This window comes from Prunus persica, chromosome G4 (genome assembly GCF_000346465.2).
Source record: "Prunus persica cultivar Lovell chromosome G4, Prunus_persica_NCBIv2, whole genome shotgun sequence".
NCBI classification, from domain to species: domain Eukaryota; kingdom Viridiplantae; phylum Streptophyta; class Magnoliopsida; order Rosales; family Rosaceae; genus Prunus; species Prunus persica.
The window spans coordinates 5,901,916-5,923,872 of record NC_034012.1 but is presented as its reverse complement, the minus strand read 5'-3'; the positions used below and the strand labels follow the sequence as shown (position 1 = coordinate 5,923,872).

Below are 21,957 nucleotides of genomic sequence, written 5' to 3'. Positions count from 1 at the left end.
TGTGGACTTCCAAATATTATTATCGTGCAGACACTTTATACATATATATATATGTATTATGTTTCCTGCTCATAAACTTACTACTCTTATAGTAAGCAATCAGATTAACTTCCAATGACAAATAAATTCTGCTACCATCAATGATTAATCATATTATTTGAAGAATAAACCTCCCAAATAACATTTTCTTATGTTTACACTATTCAAGATTTTCATGCATGGCCAATCATCCTGAAAGAAGAGTCCCACACGGTTTGCCCTAAACATAGTTGTGATATTGTAAAATATTCCCTTTATTAAAAGCTAAAACACTCACCAACCTGTGATTAGGATTAAAGGTCTTTACAAGCAAGAAGAAGAAGAACAAGAAAAATGATCTGGGTCAAAACCAAGTGTTAAAAAGTAAATGATGGGTGTGCCCTGTGGTAAAAGCAAGCATGTGATGCCTTTCCATAATTTCCCCCCTTTTGGACTACACCCCCATTGCTTTTCAAGATCATTGACTAAATCTATGTATTTTGGCATTACTTAAATGGTTAATCTATGTATTTGGGCATTACTTAAATGGTTGATGCATCAAATGCATTACATAGTGTTGCTTGGCCAATTTACTCCCAAAAATTCCATGGTGGAAGAGTCAAGTGGCAACATGTGGAACCATAAAACAATATATCTATCCAAACGATATTGGGGAGACGGGGGTTTTTCACAGATACACACACTAACAACGTGTTATAAAAATTCGAACTTGAGACTACTAGTCTCTAAGTTAAAGTCCTCTTCCACTTAACTAGACCTCATAGAAAAGGTAACTTGAACTGATGGTAAAGAAAGATGTGGACCAAAGCAGGTTTGTATTCATTAATTTATAAGTGGATTGACAATCTGACATGACCTCTCAAAATATCAAAACTTCATGACACTGTTGGTTCTTGTATAGTTTTTTTCTTCATAGTAAAAAATATCTTGCAATCAAGTAAAGGTCGGGGGTTCCCCATGTGATGGGTTTTGATGAGCACATATTCAACTCTCATCAGCCCATGAAAATAGGGATGGATTGGATTTTTAAAGGCAAAGCTTAAAAGAAGGAACTGTGTAGCTGGTTTGCTGCTACCTAATCATCATAAAGGTCTTCCAATTGAGTGTCAAATGGCCAATGCTTTTTTCAGTCACCGCAGTTAGAGGCATCAACTGGTAGCTCAGTTCATGCCTTAACACTTTTTCAATGGCCTGTTGGAATAGAAGGTTGAAATGATTTAAAAGGGCATCACAGAGGATTGTAGTGAAATATGATAAGTGAAATAACAGAGAAAACTTAAGTGCACCCAAAGAGAATCATTACAATGGACTTGTGCTGTGGTGTTGGTTTTTTTTTTTTTTTTTTTTTTTGTCTTTATCAGTATCTCTAGAAATGGTGGTTATAAGGATCTTGGAAGATCTTAATTTCTTCTAAATTAATCCTATCAGTTCAGCAAATTGTTAATGAAAGATGCAGTGTACCTTGCAGATTTTCGAAGTTCACATGCAAAATAAGCTGAATCAATGCATCAAGTGATTTAGGTATATGTATGTAGTCTATATTAATACAACAAAACCAACTTCTTCTTTTTTGGGTGAGTTTTTGTGTGTGACTTTAGGTTTGAATTGTCATCCCTTTTCTTCCACAAGAATCTAACTTGCACCTGTTGGGTATACATAGCAATAAACCTCTTTTATATAAGTGAGAATCTAAACTACTTTAATCACATGAAAGGATGACTGAACTTGAGTATAAGAAGACAAACAAACTACCTTGACCAACTATGGCAAATTAGATTAGGATTCAGTATCTCTCGCAAATTAGTCAAATGGATATTTTATCTTCAACTTAGATCAATACCCTATTTGCCACCAGGCCAAGCACTAACTCTTAACTCTAAGGTAGGAGCAATAACTTAACTCTAATTTTTAAAATATATATTGACCTCAAATGAAAAATCCCATAGACTTGATAGCTTATATGGTTCATCGCATTCATACCTCTTTTGTATGAAGATGTATGGAAACCTACTACTTGCAGTAGTGGTAAGGCGTCTACATGTTCACACTTCATCTTATATGAATAAAAATATGAGAACTTTAGTGTTTTACAAGATGTCACGTGATATGTATTAGTATCTAACGTAATGCGTTCAACTTATTAAATGTAAATCTCATATTATATAACAATTAGAGTAATTAATCTGATCTAACTTCTAAGCACAGTGAATGGTAAACAATACTACACTAATAACATGAGATTCATAAAATCCTAACAATCAATTGCAGCCATAAAATAAAAGAAAGTTTAATTGCTAGAAATATATGTTCATAAAACGTGCTGTCAAAACCCCTTATGTGCTGCAGATTCTGTAACCCAAGAAACGGAAAAAACCCTATATTCATAATTGGGCCTGGGCCGGGCCCATTTTACTCTAAAACATTAAACAACCCAAATATAAATTGGAAAAAGTTCTTGAAGCCAAGGATACAGGGGAGACCAGTCGAACTTACCGAGAAGCCTCTGTGAGCCTTTTTCACTTTCATGGTTTCTCTTCGAATTCTCAGAAGAACTCATGAACTCCAACAGAAGCTATTATCGCCTGCTTCAAATCCCATTTCTATCTTCTACACCCTCTTCTCTCTCAGAACACTCTCCTACACTCACTATGATGACCCATACTCCACAACTACCATCACCACCGCCACCTCCACCACCTCCACCTCCAGCTCTTCCCAATCTCAGTCTCTTGTCAGAACAATCTGTGCATTGGTATGTCAGTCCTATTCCCCACAAACCCATCTGAGATCATCACCTCCCAAGCTCAACCTCGACTTAAATGCTGATTCTTTGACCAATGAACAGGCTATTTCTGTTGTTGCTTCACTGGCTGAAGAGGCTGGTTCCATGGTGGCCTTGAGTTTCTTCTATTGGGCAATTGGGTTTCCCAAATTTCGGTATTTTATGCGGCTTTATATATTTTGTGCAATGTCGTTATTTGGGAATGGTAATTTGGAGAGAGCCCATGAAGTGGTTCATTGTATGGTGAGGAATTTTGCTGAGATTGGGAGGTTGAAGGAGGCTGCCGATATGGTCTTTGAGATGCAAAACCAAGGCCTTATGTTGAGTACTCGAACGTTGAATTGTGTTCTTGGGATTGCCTGTGACTTGGGTTTGGTTGAGTATGCAGAGAATTTGTTTGAGGAAATGTGCGTGAGAGGGGTGTCGCCTGATTCTTTGAGCTATAAGTCTATGGTTGTTGGATATTGTAGGAACAGAAGAGTTTTGGAGGTGGATAGGTGGTTGAGTAAGATGCTTGAGAGAGGCTTTGTTTTGGATAATGTTACGTTTACTTTGATTATAAGTCTGTTTTGCGAAAAGAGTCTTGTAAGTCGAGCGTCTTGGTGCTTTGATAAGATGATTCGGATGGGTGTGAAGCCAAATTTGATTAATTTCACATCTTTGATTCATGGGTTGTGCCAGAGGGGCAGCATTAAACAAGCATTTGAAATGTTGGAGGAAATGGTTAGGAAAGGTTGGAAGCCTAATGTGTATACACATACAGGTTTGATTGACGGGCTCTGCAAGAAAGGTTGGACTGAAAGGGCATTCAGGCTGTTTCTTAAGCTTGTCCGGAGCGATAATTACAAGCCAAATGTACATACATATACTGCCATGATCCGTGGATATTGCGAAGAAGACAAAATGAGCCGTGCAGAGATGTTATTGAGCAGAATGAAAGAACAAGGATTAATTCCTAACACCAATACGTATACTACTCTCGTTTCTGGGCATTGCAAAGCTGGGAATTTTGATAGAGCATATGAATTGATGGATATAATGGGAAAAGAAGGATTCGCTCCTAATATCTGTACATACAATGCCGTTTTTGACAGCCTCTGTAAAAAGGGGAGGGTTCAAGAGGCATATAAATTGATTAAGAAGGGCTTTCGCCGAGGACTGGAAGCTGACAGGGTCACGTATACCATTTTCATATCTGAGCACTGCAAAAGGGGTGATATTAACGGGGCCCTGGTGTTTTTTAACAAGATGCTCAAGGTTGGTTTGCAGCCTGATATGCATTCGTATACCACTTTGATTGCTGCCTTCTGTAGGCAAAAGAAAATGAAAGAAAGCGAGAAATTTTTTGAGTTATCTGTAAGGCTTGGCTCTATTCCCACCAAGGAAACCTATACTTCAATGATATGCGGCTACTGTCGGGATGAAAATATTGCCTTGGCCATTAAGTTTTTCCATAGGATGGGTGACCATGGTTGTGCCCCAGATAGTTTTACGTATGGTGCTCTAATAAGCGGGCTCTGCAAGGAGGAGAAATTGGAAGAGGCTCGTAGGTTATATGATACCATGATGGACAAAGGGCTGTCGCCCTGTGAAGTTACTAGGTTGACATTAGCTTACAAGTACTGCAAAAAAGATGACTCTGCAGCTGCTATGGTTTTATTGGAAAGGCTAGAGAAGAAGCTCTGGATCCGCACAGTGAATACATTGGTGAGGAAGCTTTGTAGCGAGAAGAAAGTGGGCATCGCGACATTGTTCTTTCATAAATTAGTGGACAAGGATCAGAATGTGGATCGTGTGACATTGGCGGCGTTTAAGACTGCATGCTATGAGAGCAACAAGTACGCTCTTGTTTCGGATTTGACTGAGAGGATCTCTAAAGGAATTGGCTAGCAGCTGAAATATACTGACAAATGGCTCACATAATTTGCTGGTCTTGAACTTGTGCAGCAGGTGCCAATGCCATGACTGTCTTCAAAAGGGCTCGAGTCTTTATGTCAATTTCATTGGTGAGCAACCAGCATGCTAAGCCAGTGATTCTTTTTGTGCTTTGAGGAGCTTTGTTGTAACTCAAAACTGCAATTTCATAACAGTTAATATTCCAACTGGAATTGAAGAGGGGGGATATTTCTGCCATGCAATCTTCTTGGATATCTCTTGATGAGTTAAGTTGGAGGAGGGTTATATTTTCTTTTCTCTAATATCCCTTGTAATCAAATAAATTGCTTCAAGGAATTCCGCATGTGGCGGAGGCCCACGTGCAATGCACGTGTGATCCTACCATTTACAAACAAAAAGAACAGGATGAGTGTCAAAATGACGTAATTGATTATCCTTTTCTCTTTAGACTATTTGTACCACTTTCAATATTTAAAAAGAAAAAAAGAAGAAGAAAAGAGTATTTGTATCCCTGGGTCGGACCTCCCCAACATCTCCTTTGCTCTTTTCCCCCAGTCTCTCCCTCAGATCCCCTTGAAGGTAAACTTATTTTTATTAGTTTTCGCTGTTCCTCATTTTTCCAATTCTGGATGGCAAGAAAGCTACTGAATTTCGTTTGAAAATTTTCATTTTGTTATTGTGTTGCTTTTGCTTCAGCTGGATTTCTATTGTTATAATTGTTTGTCTGGTGCTTTTCTTAATTTGATTCATTTGGTTATTGTGAATTGTTGAACTATCTATACAGTGGAAAACAATGAATTTGGTTGGTTGGAGAATTTTCAAAAACAATAATCCAGTGGGTAAGAAACTAAGAATTGTTAAATAGATTATCCGTTAACTACCCAGATAACAGAGCCTGGCTTTAGACTCATCCAACGGTCCATTAGTCAGCTTGAAAATTTCCTTTCAGTCCTAATTTTCTAATCAAGATTTGATTTTCTAATTATATTTAGTTCTAGCTGAATTGAAGAAAATGTTATAAATTTCATTACATAGATTTCCTTTCAATCCATTCAACCGGCCTTTGATTGGGAATTTGATCCCCTCTTTGTTCAATATTGGATGAAATATACACAAAGGGTGGAAATATTTTGTACTTTTTTAGTCTCTTAGAACCATTGGATGAAATATCCTTGAGGTCATATATAATTGATCAAATATAGGGAATAATACTAATTGTTGCATGTGTTGATTCTTCAGCAGACTATCAAATGGCTCGATCTGCATTAGATGAGACCTCACTATCTGGTGCATTTGTGAGAACTGCTTCTGTATTTCGTAACTTCATTTCACGGGACCCAAATTCGCAGTTTCCAGCAGAACCTGGAAGATATCATCTGTATATATCATATGCTTGCCCTTGGGCTTCCAGGTGCCTTGCATACTTGAAAATTAAAGGACTTGAGAAAGCCATCAGCTTTACGGTAACTCTATTAGCTTGTTACACATATTAGATTCACCTTGTAAGAGCCAAACTGACCTTGTGTGTTTGTTGTTTTGCTCAGTCAGTCAAACCCATATGGGAAAGAACAAAAGAAAGTGATGAGCATATGGGGTGGGTTTTTCCTGCATCTGATACAGAGCTAGCAGGAGCTGAACCTGACCCTTTGAATGGAGCAAAAAGTATTAGAGAACTTTATGAGCTTGCAAGCACCAACTATACTGGAAAGTACACAGTTCCAGTATGTTCACTCATATTAAGTGGCCTTTTCATGTTTTATCTTTCTTTTCCTTCTGCTTTTGTTAAACCAAATGACTGACCTTTTCGCTTTGGTAGGTTCTATGGGATAAAAGACTCAAAACAATTGTCAGTAACGAGAGTGCAGAGATTATTCGCATGTTCAATACCGAATTCAATGATATAGCAGAAAACGCAGCTTTGGACTTGTATCCTCCTCACTTGCAATCCCAAATTGATCAGACTAATGAATGGATATATAACAAGATAAATAATGGCGTCTATAAATGTGGGTTTGCAAGGAAGCAAGAGCCTTATGATGAGGTATATTTTGCATGCTCTGATTAGTTTTGACTATGGAAGTTCTGGTGTTTATGTTCTCTTTAAGGACTATCTGTGCCTCATCAAACACGTTGGTTGATATTTTTTGCTTCAGGCTGTGAAACAATTGTATGAAGCTTTAGACAAATGCGAGGAGATACTGAGCAAGCAACGATACTTGTGTGGGAACACATTGTCTGAAGCAGATATTCGGTTGTTTGTCACTATTATAAGATTTGATGAGGTACTGATATTTCCCCTCAAGCAAGAATTTATACCTGTCAGAAAATTTGCCAATTTAATTGTTTTCAGTCTAATATGATTGTTCTGTTTGAATAGAACCAAGAACCATGCTATAAATGCAAGATTTTGTTTCTAACCAAATCCAAAGCGTAGGATATTACTTCTTCATTCTTCTAAAACTTTTCTTTTCCCTTGGATATTGGGGTTTTCTTTAGCTCATTGTGATTTCTTATTAATAACGGAACCACTCACTTATAGGTTGTATTTTATTTTGTCAAGATTCCGTAACGTGATATTTTTGCTTAGCTAACATTTTGTTTATTCTGTTAGGATTTTTTTAGCACAAAACTTCTATCACATCACATGGTTCCACTGCCTAAACAATTCAATTTTTTATGTTGTTTTTGTTATTGATTACAGGTTTATGCAGTGCATTTCAAGTGCAACAAGAAATTAATACGAGAGTACCCAAATTTGTTTAACTACACCAAAGAAATTTTCCAAGTTCCTGGGATGAGCAGCACCGTCAACATAGATCACATAAAACGACACTATTATGGAAGCCATCCCTCCATCAATCCATTTGGCATAATTCCCAGCGGGCCAGCTATCGACTTTTCTTCTCCTCACGACAGAGACAGGTTTTCTATCTAAGTTTTGTATAAACTACATACAGACATCATTTTCATTTGTGGGCTGAGGTTGTGTGTTTTCATCTATTTGTAAAGCTCGTTTGTCGGACCATCTGTCTTGTGCCATTATGTAAAACTCTTGATTGCCAATCTTAAGGAGTGCGTTATCAGATTTTACGCGAAAGCGCTAATCGGTTAGGAAGTTAATATGGCATTAATCTTTTGTTGTTGCCTACTCCACAGTGCGATTTCACAATCCGAAATCATTCAAAAATCATTTCTGCAAAATTTAGGCCAATTAGAAATTCATTTAACCACTTGATTATTACAAGGCAATGAACATTTACTTGTAACCTTGTTTATTCAAAACGTTGTATTAACACAAACTTTGATATACTGTGTGAGCTTAATCCAATGAACCAATCACAAAATAAAAATAAAAGCTTCATCCATCAAAATTACATTTTTGTATTATGCATCCTAATTATTAACAAAATAAAAAGTAAAAAAAAAATATATCTTCTATTCTGCATTTGGGTTGTTGCGTTGGTGTTGGTGAGAGGAGAGGCAGACTGAGAGCGAGAGCTGAGCCTCTTGGCACTGCGACCGCTTCAGACTCGTTCCTCCACTACCGCACAGGCTCCGAACCGCTTCCCACTCCTCCGGGCACGCCACTGACACCAGGCACTCCGCCAGACCCCGGTTCAAGTGCCGGCACGCCGCCTCGCGAGCCAGACCCGGCCCAATCCGCCTGTGGCAATCCATCAATGCGTTTTGCAGCCGATCGCATTTCGTCATCGCCGGTTGCTTCTCTTCAGGCATCGTCCGTTTTTTCGTTCGTCTTCCTCTGCTCTGCCGCGTTTTGAGCTGCGGTTTGCGGTGCGAAAATCGCGCTTTGATTTGATGTGTGAATTTTGTTGTGGGCTTAGCTCGTCACTTGGCCTGGTGGGCTATCTTATGGGCCGTATTTTCATATAATAACAATGTTCACCCAAAAAGAAAATCAGACCCAAAATTTGACACAAATTAGGTTTTAGGCATGTAAGTTGGAGGATGGTAGAGATGTAAAGCTTTTCTACTTCACGGGACTTATAGCTTCACTGGTAGAGCATTTATCCTTACATTCGTAATGTGAGTCTCGTTCTCGACATTCGTTTTACGTTAGGCCTCTTTTGAACAAAGACAAAAAAAAAGAAAAAAGAGTAGGCTTTTGAGGAAGCTTTACTCACAAATTATGTCCCATGCAAAGGCCTAATGCCAAGGGAAGAAATAGAATTGTCAGAGCACCTTTTCTCATCTCTCGTGGGATCTGCTTCTTCAATCCACTCGAGCAAAATTTGAAGCTGCAGCCTGTTTTTATTTTTGTTTTGTCTTTTTTCTATTTAGCTTTTTTGAAGAGTTGAGTCACTTTTTGAAACAGGAAATGGGCCTATTATGCAAAAACAAAAGACAAAAAAAAAAAAGTTGGGGGGAAGAAAAAAGAAAAATTTAGAGTGAAGGACTCAAGGACACTTGTGTGAGTGCTCCTACAAAATCAAAATTCCTTTTTAAAAGAACAAGATCATTGTGGTGGAACCCATATTGTGGACAGTGATCCAATAATTGCATTGTTGAAATTTCCTTGTTGGAGTCTTTTGATTCCTCTCCCATAAGCAGTCTCATGCTTGAGCTAGCTGGGCAAATTTATCCTTGTCAATTGTAGACTACAAATATATACATGACAAAAAAGCTTACATATCCAAAGTTGCAATCTTCCAATTATAAAGGGTCCCAAGCAAATAGTCTTGGCAGGCTAAAAGTGATTGCTGGCTTGTTAGCTTGTTGATCTTTAAGTCTGAAATGTTATAGAATTAATACATCAGTTTGTATCACTATCACTTATATTGGAAGTACTGTTGTTTAGTATAAGCAATCCCAATTTGTGTGGATAGTTTAATGAGAGGAGACTGATAATTATTATCATTGTATGATAATTAGAAGATGAATGAAGAAGATAATGTGTGAGCTAAAAGTTGAAGATAATGCAAGGGATATCTGATTGGATGGAGAGAGAGAGAGAGAGAGAGAGAGAGAGAGAGAATTTAACTTCTAGAAAGACAATTTTCTTTAGCAAGGTCTACTAGATAGCCTTTGCAAAGAAGAATAATGGCAGTACCACATGATGTAAGAGAGAGAGAGAGCTCTGAGAAATTTCACTATTAAGATAAAACCCATTAAGGCAGAGAAGTTATAATTATATTAGAGGGACACAAGTGTTTGTCTCCAACTCTCTCCCTCATACCCCACATCTAATCATTCCCTAGTGTATGTCTAATTTTCTATCAAACCTTTGATTAACTATAGCTTAAAAACATTTAAACCCAAATGAATTAAGCAAGGATCCATATTACAATTCCTGAAGAGAATGCAAGAAGACCACCAAAATGAAAAAAGAAAATTTGGTCACCCTAACCCTATAGCTAGATGGGAATTGAATTATTAGGATGAAGAGTGTGCTACTTTTGGGGAGCAAATATGGATGGGACCCTATTCCCCACCACCAAATTAAAATATCAATGGGATCCAAGAAAATCAATTTGCTCTCTGCCAATCTCTCCTCCATTAAAACTCCCCACCAAGAAATGTGATGAGGTGCAAAAAGGGCAAAGAAAAAGAAAAAAAAAAGAAAAAAAAAAGGAAAAGGAAAAAAGGGTGGTATAAACAAATACTCCTAAATGGTTCTTTGTATTTTTATAAAACAAATACCAGATACTAGATATTATATGGTCTTTCTCTCCAAAGTAGCATGGAAAGTATAACCTTCTCATTCTCTAAACTTTAAAGCTCTCTTTCTAAATATAGATGTTCTTTTCCTCACACTGTCACTTTTTCTCTTTGCACACATACAATACTAATCTTTGTGCTGGATGGTAATTAGATTCTATGATGAAGTGATTGTAGCACACAATCTTGATCTTTTAGATGATGGGTTTGCGGGAAAATCTTTACTAGGGCATGAAAGTCTTCAAGGGGCTTTGCTTTGAGCCCTCCACAGCTCCACCATTAGTGATCAGTGAGTTCTCTCTAAGTTATGCCTTTAACTTTGTTCATATTTTTGGTGTTCATAAATTCTATCTGGGTTCTGCGCAAAGTGTGAATTTGGGGTGTTGTGCTTTCCGGGTTCAGTCTCTCCCCTCATTATGAACAATCCCAACAATCTAGGACCGTTTGCTCATTTTACGTCTACCTATTTCATGAATTTGGGGCGTTGTGCTTTCTGGGTTCAGTCTCTTCTCTCATTTTCCCTTTTTTGCCTTAATTTTGTGTGTTATTTCTTGTCGTGTATCCATGAATTTTCTTGAAGTTCCAATCTTTACTGTGGGATTCATTTCCCCAGATACATTTTGAAGAGTTTGCAAGCCTTCTTGAGCTTTGTAACAGAGGTGCAGCTAATATTTATAAAATGCTTGTTTTTTAGTTTTCTGGATGCATTTTCAAACACGATAGAGGCCAAAAATTGAATTTCATAGCTCTTTCGGTATGCTTGGCATGATTAAATGTATCCAAAATGAAATTTTTGGTTAAATGACAGCTTATGTTAGTGTCTCCTCTGAGACAAGAAGTTAGAGAGCTCCTGTGTTCTCTATATACAATCTGTGCCAAAAGAGCTTGTACCATTGTCCTCTTGTTAATATTCAACATTCCACCTTTTAATTTTAATTTATTTTAGTCCATATCTTTTCTGCACCTCTTAGGAGTTCATTTCAGATTAGATTAATTTTATCTTTTCCTTGTTGCCCGTTCTTTATTTCTTTCTGCCCTTCTTGTCTACCTTTTTGGTTCTTTTGAGTAAGGGTTCAAATTTGTTCTGTAATGCAGTGCTCTTGTGTTTTTAAGTCTAAACTCCTTTAAGTTAAGTTATTTTTAAAGGCTGAACAACAAGAAGAATGAATTTGTAGGTTATATTTTAGGATTTTGTACTTCTTAACCATAAATATGGATCTCCTGAGAGATGTATTTATATCACGTAGGAGAGCTGGAAGATGGACAGGACCAGATTAGATTTAAGGTTTCATCACTCTGGATCAGCACAGTCTGAGGAGTCTGCTCTAGACTTGGAAAGAAATTACTGCAGTCATCATCCTAATCTTCCTTCATCAAGTCCATTGGCCCTCCAGCCTTTTGCATCTAGTGGTCAGCTCTCTGAGAGCAATGCCGCCTACTTCTCGTGGCCCACTTTGAGTCGGTTAAATGATGCAGCAGAAGATAGAGCAAACTATTTTGGAAATCTTCAGAAGGACGTTCTCCCTGAAACTTTGGGCCGGTTGCCATCAGGGCAGCAGGCTACAACCTTACTTGAGCTGATGACCATTAGGGCATTCCATAGCAAGATCTTGCGCCGGTTTAGTCTTGGGACCGCAATTGGGTTTCGGATTCGAAAAGGCGTCTTAACAGACATTCCAGCCATTCTTGTCTTTGTTGCCCGTAAAGCTCACAGGCAATGGCTAAGCCATGTGCAGTGTCTACCTGCTGCCCTTGAGGTGGAAAATTTTGGTGTCCTTTTTCTACATTCTGATTTTTAGATTTTATATTATCTGTGCCATAGTATATTATTATTGAGGTTTGTTTTAAGTTATTTTCTTTCAATCACAAGGCTGGTCAGAATGATGAGCTTTGTGTATTTTTCTGTTGGTTGAAATAATGCAATTTTGTAAAAGCCGTTGAGAATGTATAAACTACTGGCTTGTTAAAAACTTGTAAGTTATTTATTTATTTATTTTTTTTTAAAAAGAAGCTAATTGGTTATTTTGATCTTTGACTAGATTATTGTTTTGTTTGGTTTCTGCATATAAAAAATGGTGCAGGGGCCAGGAGGTGTATGGTGTGATGTGGATGTTGTAGAATTTTCCTATTATGGTTCCCCAGCTCCAACTCCAAAAGAACAGCTGTATACAGAGCTCGCAGATGGCTTGCGGGGAAGTGATCCATGCATTGGTTCTGGTTCCCAGGTATTTTCTTAAGAAAATTGCTGTCCTGTTTGTTTTCTGTGGTGGTGGTAATTTGGTGTTTGATCTCCAAGTTCAGGCTGTGGATAAGTAATATAGATAGAAAATACCCATATGGAGACTGGAACGCAGCCTAGTTGCTACTGAGGTCTTTACTACAACAAAAAAACTATTCAAGGATGAGATAATGAATTTGGTGGGGTAGTTTGCAATATTAAATAAAGTTCTCATTGTTTCACTCAAGTTTGGTTCATATTCTTAATTACTTAATAGTATGAGTTGCTTTAGGGCTGGATCTTCTCATGGATAAGCTTGTCAACTAACAATAAGAATACAAGCTAAAAATATGCTTTGGTATGCTGGATTTGGTATTAAACAGAATCAGTTTTATATAAAATTTGGATAGGTCTTGTTTGGCTAGTAAATTTGCTCATTGAACTTAACAAAATAAATAATAAACATGAATTTTAATTCGCCTTATATGCCTATCTACTTCAAGGAGCTGAATTGGGAACAATGGTAAACTGATGAAACATATCAGAGTATTAGAGCGAGAGATCTTGAGTTCATATCCATGCTGCTGCAACCTCTCAATTTATGTTTATTTTTATGTGTTGATTTCTCTAGTGCTAGGGAGAAGCCCAACATGAGGGGGATTATTAGAGTATAGAAACAATAGTCGGCCTACATCCCAACACTTTAGGTTTTTAGGAATAGTAGGAAACCCTAAATGTCAAATTTATTGATGGGATCTGTATATACATTGATTTCTTTGTGCTCAACTAGTTAAGTTTACCGAATTGTTTTTTGCTTGTTTAGGTTGCTAGCCAGGAGACTTATGGAACTCTGGGTGCTATTGTTAAAAGCCGAACAGGAAATCGACAGGTTGGTTTTCTCACAAATCGGCATGTGGCAGTTGATTTGGACTATCCAAACCAGAAAATGTTCCATCCTTTGCCACCAAGCCTTGGACCTGGGGTGTATCTTGGCGCTGTGGAGAGGGCAACATCTTTTATCACAGATGATCTTTGGTATGGCATATTTGCTGGAACAAACCCAGGTAATGCAGTTCCAAATTTCGGTTATCTGTTAAGCTGATGGACAGATATGGTTGCAAATAGTCAGCAGTATTTATTTATGAGCTTGAAAGTGTCTCTAGAGGATAGGGGCAAATACTTTAGTTTGTGTCTACATTGTCTAAGAATTAAAAACTTTCAACTGATGTATTCGGAAGGCAGAGACATACAATTACTATTAATTAGTTATGATAAGTTTTATAAATAAATGTGTAACTACAATACATTAACCCCATAATCGTCACTCCCTCATTGATTACAATATACTAGAAGCAGACAACTAATAAGAGTTTAAGGAGGCACAAATAGGTTCAAACAATACAAGGCACATCATACTTCCAGCTGGATATAAACACTGAATTGGTTCGATGATGATGAATGCAGACCAACTTGAGGTGCTTGAGTTTAAAACTTTGGATAATGTGATGTATTGAAAATAGAAATAGAATATAAATTTGACTTTTCATCAAAATCGAACAAAAAATAAATCAAAATAGAAGGAAAGAAATCATGTCCCATAGCATTTAAGAAATTGAATATAAATTTAACTTTTCACAATAGGATGCATTGAAACTAAGCTTAACAATACATCATGTTGTTAATCTTATTTTCCAGTTAAGAAATATTCTTGATTTCGCTGGTTATTTTCTTCAAGAATTGAGTTTGATCTGTTGCGTAGTTTCTCATATTTGTGTTACTTCACACTTGTTCTAGTGGGTTTCTCATTATGTATGACCCCCTACACGTGCCCATTATGTTTTGGTGCCCCTGCAGAAACATTTGTGCGAGCTGATGGTGCCTTTATTCCTTTTGCCGAGGATTTCAACATGAACAATGTAATTACAACTGTAAGAGGTGTAGGTGAGATTGGTGATGTCAACATCATAGACTTGCAGTCACCAATCGACAGTCTTATTGGAAGGCAAGTGATGAAAGTTGGGAGAAGTTCAGGCTTGACTACTGGAACCGTCATGGCGTATGCTCTAGAATACAATGATGAAAAAGGGATTTGTTTCTTTACTGATTTTCTTGTTGTTGGTGAGAACCGGCAGAGTTTTGATCTTGAAGGTGATAGTGGAAGTCTCATTCTATTGACTGGTCAGAATGGGGAGAAGCTACGACCTGTTGGGATCATTTGGGGTGGAACAGCTAACCGTGGTCGCTTGAAACTAAAAATTGGCCAACCACCTGAAAATTGGACTAGTGGAGTTGATCTTGGGCGCCTTCTTGACCTCCTTGAACTTGATCTTATAACAACCAATGAAGGGTTTCAAGGTTTGTGCTTCTGAACCAACCAAATGTTTTTTCCCCTCTTTTTTGGTTCTGCTGTTTTTAGTCTACCACTGTGTTCATACTCTCAAAAGATGGATGAAGTCCTATGTTTTTGCTGACATTTGGCTTTGTTCAGCATATTTTCCTGACTCCTCTGCTACTTCATTTTAACATAGCTGCAATCCAAGAGCAACGAAATGCTTCAGCTGCAGGGATTGGTTCCACAGTGGAGTCATCCACAGCTGTCCGGGCTCCATCTAAAGATAAGCTAGAAGATGACTTCAGACATCTGGGTTTCAATCTTCAGAAAATTCCTTTTGAAGGTGAGTCCTGTCAGGGACTGAGTCGGCCGTTCATTCATGGTGACTTTCACATAGAAAATGGTGTTAAAACTTCTCCGAATGTAGAACACCAATTCATTCCAAGGTCCACCTGCAGATCTCCAGTAAATCAAAGCAATCGAGAGGAAAACCCACTATCAAAAAACCTTTTGGCATTGCGGAATGGCTCTGATGAAGAGATTTCTGTTTCGTTGCAGTTAGGTGAGCCAGAACCGAAGAGAAGAAAAAACTGCAACGCTCTCTTCAGCACTAAAGGACCCAAATGAAGTAGGAATGAGTAAATTAACTCTCTTTTCTTGAAGTAACTTTCATACGAGGAGTTGCTTCACTTTGGCTTCAAATTCTCCGTTACACTTTATTCCGGAGTGTAATTGTTGGGTCATATCTTCTCCTGCATCAATTGCTATATGGAATCTTGGATATTTTGGTAAGGATAAAAAGTATAGGTCATATATGTGGAGCATACAATGTTTTATAGAGATGTTTAGGTTGTACCCCGCTTTCATTTTTACTTTTGATTTGTATCACTTTGGTGAATATACTTATAGCATTAGCACTCCCGAAGTTGGGAGCATAAGCAGCTATTGGAATCCAACAGAATGTAAAATGTTACTTTTGGCTAGCAACGTTAGTTTGTTCAGAGCCTAATTGAGGGTTTCTTTTTTATGGTAGAAAAGGAGGGAGCAAGGTGGAGTTGACCATTTGTATCTTCTTAAGTCTAATAGTCTGTAAGTGAACTCACATTGTGGCTATATTTGTAAATGCGGCTTCAAATGAGACATTTTCTACTATTTCTTATTTGTTTTGCGTGTCATTTTCAAATGACGTATGCTCTTATGTCATCTTTTTTAAAACTTCTTTTTGTGAGAAATTGTGGTTGCAGAACTCTTTCAAGTAGTGATCACTTCATTGTGGTGAAATGGAGTGATCCTTGTCACTCTCTCCTTTCTATACCCATATTGCAAAAGTAGCCATCTGATTCTTCTAAGAACTGCAAATCCAAATGCTCACCAAAGAACTGGTGTAAATCTTAAACCCCATAAATAAATATGCGAATAAAGAAATAAAAGGATGTAAATAACTTTACTGGGCTTCACACCTAACCTTTTCACTGAAGAAAACAAGAAGAAGAAGAAAAAAAATTGACATGGACTGGGGGTCAGTTTCAACTTTCAACTAAGAAAAATAGAACAAAAGTTGAATGAGAACAGGATGTTAAAGATGAAAATAGTGTAACAGGAGTTACTGTTTCCAGGAACATAACACATCTTGGCATTGAGTACAAGCATTTAGAGAACTCCTTGCAGTCCATTTCTTGGTGCAAGGTCCAAAGAAAAGAATTCCAGAGAGGGGAAAGAGAAAATTAAATGGTATTACAAATTTGGCAAAATAACATGTTACATCATGCACAGGGCAGTTTGGGTGAAGCTTTTGATCTCATTCACTTTCTCTTTCTAGCTGTATATTGGCTTTACCAACACAACACCCATTGTATATGTAATGCTAACGTAGCATTGCATTAAATGTAAGCCAACCAGAAGCAGGACGAGGCTCTATAAGCAACCTCAAACTTATATACTCCTCTGTTTCTAATGGTGGTGATGCTCTTAAGTTGAACAATAGTAAATTTTGTGGTGCTTTAAACAACTCAATGAGAGAGAGAGATAGGGGTCACAAGTTAAGTTGTTGATTAAGGTACATTCTACTAGTATTATTGCTTCTGATCTGCACTGTGAGTGTGTAAGGGAACTAGGTACAATGTCGAGGACTTGCCGGCTCATTCTGTACATTTCGGTGGACAGTCTTGATGGAGTGACTCAAGTTGAGCCAGAAGGTGGATGGGAGTACCCTTTCCTCTGTTACCACATCCAAGTCGATTGCAAAAATTGTAACAGAGAGCTGTTGGAAATTGGTTATCTTCCATTATACTTATGTGCAGGTAGGATGGAAGATGCCCAATATCATAAAGCCTTAGCTGTAAGTACTAGTGTAGTGCTAGAGTTTTATTTGCATCACATATAGCTGTCTATGATTTTGCTTAGCATAATGCCTAAGTGTGACATAATGGACGCATATATTGATGTATGTATATGTGTAGTGCCCAAAGTGCATGGGGTGTGGTGGTTTGAGGATTCTGAATAGGGGAGGGGAACCAATCACGGATGAAGGACAAGACATGCCTGTGATGGAGATAGAGGTTGTTGGCTCTTTTCATGTGCACGAGAAACTCAAACTGTTCTATTTTAAGTGGATTTGCAGAAAGGTAGAATGCATAACTTGTTTTTCTGATATAACAGTTCATAATTTCCTTCTCTAATTTCTTAGTAAATGTGTACTAATCTTCAATTCCTATATGTGTCCCTTGCCTATGTGTGTCTATAAAAATTTCACACAGGATGATGGCAGTGGGGAATTTTTGGAGCCTTTTTCTGTGGACAAAGATGGGAGCTACGCGTTTAGTGATTCAGGTGATGAATCTGATGATGATGATGAACTTTTTCAAATCAAAGGGATCAAAGGATGTTTCCAAGTCACACCACGGGAAGAAGAGGTGGAGGGACTCTGGATTAAGGTGGCTTCCAAGTCATCCCAGGCCTGCGATTCAGATTCGAATTCGGAGGATTCGGATGCTGATTCTGATGATTAATTCAGGTGCAAGTGCATGCTTTAGGGAGGCTAACATCAGTCCATGACTGATTACTGATTGCTATCTATATGGTTTTCCAACTATATATTCTATGTAAGACTGATCTCAGTTTAGTTTTATTGGATGGAAGATGGGAACAAGTTTGCTTAAATTTCCTATTATTTTTTAATTAGCTTTCATTTACTGAGGCTTAAGGCTCATAATTAACCATCATGATGTTATTTGATACATGTTAATTCATAGCATCTGGTAGTTAAAAGCAAGAGCTTGATTTGTTCTTTGTCAAGCTACTAGGGTGCTGAAGTAGATAGATGTTGATTAATTGTACCCAAATGATGTGAGTTTTAACTTATAATATAAACCCTGAGTCCAAAAGTAAATGGGGTCAAGGATATTTATAAATATAAAATATAGCAGCACAGCACTTTTTCCAGGTAGCAGTTTTTGATTGGGTCATGTCTAAGTCCTAAAGTACTTTTTACGTTGATGGCTGAGGCTTCAATGCTTTAGTTGTTGAGGTTAAACTTGAACCTTTAAAACTTGTTTATTTGTTAAAGTAATAGCACAGTGACCTCTTTACATACTTTCCTGGATGGTAGTTCAGACATTAGCATACATGAATTATGTCATGAAAGCTATATCCTACTGACAGAAATCACAAACAAACAATCACTAAAATTCATATTAATTAGGTTTAGCACCACCATCATCAGATTAACCTATAAACACAATCCCTTTTGTACATGCATGTTTTCTGAGTTACCATATAAATCTGCAGCTACAGTTAATATTTCTCAAAGAACAAATTTTCTACCACATATCTTAACTATATCATCTGAGAAACCAGTGAGTTTGTGTAGCAGACCAAAATGTTTGGGTTATATATATATGCCAAGGGATGTAACTTTCACAAAAGTAAAGAAAAAGAAAGACAAGGAGAATGAATGTTCCTTTGTCACTAGAAAGATCAAATCAAATGGTAATAGTTTTGAAGTTCTTGCATTATCAAATTACATTTGTTACAACCTCTTAGAGGTTTTTCAAAATGATTCTTAATAATATATAAACATGGTAAACTTGGAAATCTCCTATTAAAGCATAACAAAGCTAACACATGTTAGTACAATTGGAAAGAAAGGCCCTTTGGTAGTGAAAGTTTCTCCCTGTTGAAGTAACAAATAAAGACTAATGAACAAAATCTTTCACAATCTTGGTTAAGATTAGTATTTGATCATGGTTTGATGCTAATACTTAAATCATAGAATCAATTTAGTCCAGTGAAGATAGACAAGGGCATAATCATGATTTCCACTTAAATCATTTCGGGCAAAGAGATTTACATGCTCAGTTGTGCCGAAAGATAAAAAAGCAGGCATATATATTTTAGATGGTGCTCATAATTATGGTTGAATATACACAATAATTAACAACTTTTACTGCCAACACCTAATGAAGGCTGACTTCAGATAATAAAACGATCATCTAGTAACAAATCATTATGGTGAAATGAAACTAAGTACAATACTGATTATTGTCTGAGGCCAAAAAGCCAAGAGTAGTGATCTTTGTCACTAATCAAACACAAAATAAACATGAAACATAAACATTGCTCATCAGATTTCTATTAACAATCCGGCCGGTAATAATTAAAACACATAAGAGCATACATTAGTGTACAACGAGAAATGTCTACCAATTCCATGTTGGTTGGGCTAATCAGAGCTTAATAGGTTAATAAAGTTGTTTATGCTTATTAATTAGGGCCTCTACACTCCAGAGCTTGAGTGATTTGTTTAGATACTTAAACATTGACAGAAACCACACATATGTATGAACTCTCAGTCATCTAAAGAAGGGTTCATTTTCACTAATTAAGTTATGAGACTAATCTCACATTGAATATTGGGTTAAGTGCCTATAATAGTATACATACATACACTTACACTTAGTAATTTAGCGTATCGATTAGGTAATTTTATAATATTTATTTACAAATACAGAATCTAATATTGATTCTGATTAATGATGCATCTGAAACTAAGATAACATTGTAAATTCATCAGATTAATTAGTGGTCCATATGAACATGAGATATACAGTACACTTATTTTCTTGACCTCCAGACTCGATTGATCTGATGAAAAGGTACACTAACAAGGTTGAATCATAATTAAGTGCATCCCTATATGCACCCTTAAAATTTCTTTTGGTTTATGTCTTCAAATATGAAAACTATTTTGTGAGGTAATAATATGAATCGGGCAATGATGTAAACTGAATAAAGAAATTGCAGGCAAAATACGACATAGCCATTAAGACTTGTCTCATTCAAAGCTTTTATTTCATCCGTCTTGCATATGCTGATTCTAGATTCTACCAGCATAGTCCAAAACCAACATGCAGGCATAACTACACACACACACACACACACACACATACAGAGAGAGAGAGAGAGAGAGAGAGAGAGCTGTTATCAAGTAATGAATTCATCAAGCTTTGAACTTTGATCTGAAGGTGTGTGCTTGCTGTAGAAGAGATGATGTATATACCTGAAATAAACCGGTGCTTGGGAAGAGACCTTGTATATATCCTTAGCTAAAGAAGTTTTTCTATTGTTGTTGTGAGTGATTGAAGCTGCAAGATGACCTGGTAGAAGAACCTTACATATATCTAGCTAGTAATTAAACTAAATATATATGTAATTAGCAGGATGTCAATTCTCTTGCTTAATTAATTGACTAAAAACCCTTCTCTTCAAAAACATGAAATTATCAAGATCTATAAGAAATGATGGCATCCACCAAAGTTTAGTTCTGTATATCCAAAAATCAATCTCTACCTATTTGGCCATACATATATATTTATAATTTGGTGCTGCAAGATCTAATATATATATATATATATATATATATATATATATTACTAGTAGTGTGATGCTGATATAGCTATAGGTTAAGTATACCAGATCATGCTGGCAGCTTCAAGCTCTCAAACCAACAAAACCAGACAAGAGAATAGAAAGAAGAAGCAAGACGCTGCATAAAGGTTTGGCCTTTGATGGAAATTAAGGCTCTTTTTAAGCAACCAGCTGAATCTCCTTGCACACAAACACTCGAGGCATGCATGTTTTAGGTAAGAGAAAGAGAAGCCTCGTGACAATTCTCCCCCTACAGCTCTCTCTAGCTATATCTTCCTCCCTCATCTGCATAAATGCTAGCTTTTATGCACCTCTAGCTATCTCTCTGTCCTCTTCTGCTCTACTGTAGCATTAAGAGTCAGTATTTAATTGTGGGTTTTTTTTGTCCTCCTTACAGCTATTGACCTGACCCATTGCCATCTCTCTCTCTCTCTCTCTCTCTCTCTCTCTCTGTGTGTCCACAGTAATTTACATATTAGTTATAGTAGCATATAATAAATGAATTTGAAGCTTAAAGAAGGGACCACCATGTTCTGTTCACAAATATAATATTAAACCCCAATAAATTACCCTTTTATTTTTCTTCTTCTTCTATTTTTCTTTTTTTTTTCCTTCTCCCAGATGATTTTTTAATCTCAGAGAAAAAAATTCCATTGTGTAGTCAAACCCAGAGAGTTGGTTTAGTTCTGCTAGCTAAGTCATACCTAAACATGTCAAATTTGTTCACCTAGTTGACTACATACAGGGATCAATTTAATCAAATTGTTCATGGTGATTTTACAGTGTTGATCAATTCAACCTGGGAGCCTGAGATATATATTATATTTTTGTTCCGTTTCCTGAACTTATAAAGTCTCGTTTTTGTAGTATATTAATTCGTTAACATAGCACCGAGCCATTTTTTATTAACAGAATGACACGGAGCCTTTATTGCAGCCCATGTTATTGAATCAGCTGCTTTATTTTTGATACCAACAATTAAGAATTATTTTCCCCTACTTGCTGCATCAAAAACTAAATCACAAACTTCTAATAAAAACCGAGCAGCTCTAATAAGATTTATAATATAAATACCTTTATGCTTTGCAG

At 36.9% G+C, this 21,957-nt stretch overlaps 5 protein-coding genes and 1 long non-coding RNA gene across 7 annotated transcripts; 4 read left to right on the top strand and 2 right to left on the bottom strand.

Moving 5' to 3' along the window:
• On the top strand, positions 2,478-5,047 carry LOC18778365 (pentatricopeptide repeat-containing protein At4g19890). Its single transcript, XM_020561820.1, has one exon. It carries the CDS (start codon positions 2,564-2,566, stop codon positions 4,709-4,711), a length of 2,148 nt encoding a protein of 715 aa, XP_020417409.1. The 5' UTR covers positions 2,478-2,563; the 3' UTR covers positions 4,712-5,047.
• On the top strand, positions 5,193-7,814 carry LOC18779212 (glutathionyl-hydroquinone reductase YqjG). Of its 2 annotated transcripts, none has more exons than XM_007211524.2 (6): positions 5,193-5,296; positions 5,960-6,180; positions 6,262-6,438; positions 6,534-6,758; positions 6,871-6,999; positions 7,419-7,814. In XM_007211524.2, exons 2-6 carry the CDS (start codon positions 5,968-5,970, stop codon positions 7,650-7,652), a joined length of 978 nt encoding a protein of 325 aa, XP_007211586.1. In that variant the 5' UTR covers positions 5,193-5,296; positions 5,960-5,967; the 3' UTR covers positions 7,653-7,814. The 2 variants fall into 2 exon arrangements, with proteins under 2 accessions (XP_007211586.1, XP_020417411.1); XM_020561822.1 differs by having other exon boundaries at positions 5,206-5,296; positions 5,957-6,180.
• LOC18778383 lies at positions 7,699-9,187 on the bottom strand. Its single transcript, XM_020561823.1, has one exon. It carries the CDS (start codon positions 8,450-8,452, stop codon positions 8,153-8,155), a length of 300 nt encoding a protein of 99 aa, XP_020417412.1. The 5' UTR covers positions 8,453-9,187; the 3' UTR covers positions 7,699-8,152.
• On the top strand, positions 9,932-16,129 carry LOC18780020. Its single transcript, XM_020561638.1, has 7 exons — positions 9,932-10,422; positions 10,548-10,682; positions 11,641-12,150; positions 12,475-12,618; positions 13,435-13,675; positions 14,466-14,966; positions 15,140-16,129. The coding sequence occupies exons 3-7, from the start codon at positions 11,653-11,655 to the stop codon at positions 15,568-15,570; spliced, it is 1,815 nt and encodes a 604-aa protein (XP_020417227.1). The 5' UTR covers positions 9,932-10,422; positions 10,548-10,682; positions 11,641-11,652; the 3' UTR covers positions 15,571-16,129.
• On the top strand, positions 16,397-19,542 carry LOC109948504. Its single transcript, XM_020561639.1, has 3 exons — positions 16,397-17,281; positions 17,403-17,567; positions 17,700-19,542. The coding sequence occupies exons 1-3, from the start codon at positions 17,063-17,065 to the stop codon at positions 17,949-17,951; spliced, it is 636 nt and encodes a 211-aa protein (XP_020417228.1). The 5' UTR covers positions 16,397-17,062; the 3' UTR covers positions 17,952-19,542.
• LOC109948505 lies at positions 18,919-21,689 on the bottom strand. The gene is made up of 2 exons (XR_002271141.1): positions 20,501-21,689; positions 18,919-19,114 (listed from the first exon to the last, which is right to left on the bottom strand). It is a non-coding gene; the product is annotated as an uncharacterized LOC109948505 (long non-coding RNA).

Excerpts from the sequence above, each read along its gene's own strand:
- LOC18778365 (XM_020561820.1), top strand. The coding sequence starts at position 2,564 with ATGGTTTCTCTTCGAATTCTCAGAAGAACTCATGAACTCCAACAGAAG.
- LOC18779212 (XM_007211524.2), top strand. The coding sequence starts at position 5,968 with ATGGCTCGATCTGCATTAGATGAGACCTCACTATCTGGTGCATTTGTG. Across the intron at positions 6,181-6,261 it reads AGAAAGCCATCAGCTTTACG|TCAGTCAAACCCATATGGGA; the intron begins GTAACTCTATTA and ends TGTTTTGCTCAG. Across the intron at positions 6,439-6,533 it reads CTGGAAAGTACACAGTTCCA|GTTCTATGGGATAAAAGACT; the intron begins GTATGTTCACTC and ends TCGCTTTGGTAG.
- LOC18778383 (XM_020561823.1), bottom strand. The coding sequence starts at position 8,452 with ATGCCTGAAGAGAAGCAACCGGCGATGACGAAATGCGATCGGCTGCAA.
- LOC18780020 (XM_020561638.1), top strand. The coding sequence starts at position 11,653 with ATGGACAGGACCAGATTAGATTTAAGGTTTCATCACTCTGGATCAGCA. Across the intron at positions 12,619-13,434 it reads GCATTGGTTCTGGTTCCCAG|GTTGCTAGCCAGGAGACTTA; the intron begins GTATTTTCTTAA and ends TTGCTTGTTTAG. Across the intron at positions 13,676-14,465 it reads ATTTGCTGGAACAAACCCAG|AAACATTTGTGCGAGCTGAT; the intron begins GTAATGCAGTTC and ends GTGCCCCTGCAG.
- LOC109948504 (XM_020561639.1), top strand. The coding sequence starts at position 17,063 with ATGTCGAGGACTTGCCGGCTCATTCTGTACATTTCGGTGGACAGTCTT. Across the intron at positions 17,282-17,402 it reads AATATCATAAAGCCTTAGCT|TGCCCAAAGTGCATGGGGTG; the intron begins GTAAGTACTAGT and ends GTATATGTGTAG. Across the intron at positions 17,568-17,699 it reads TTAAGTGGATTTGCAGAAAG|GATGATGGCAGTGGGGAATT; the intron begins GTAGAATGCATA and ends AATTTCACACAG.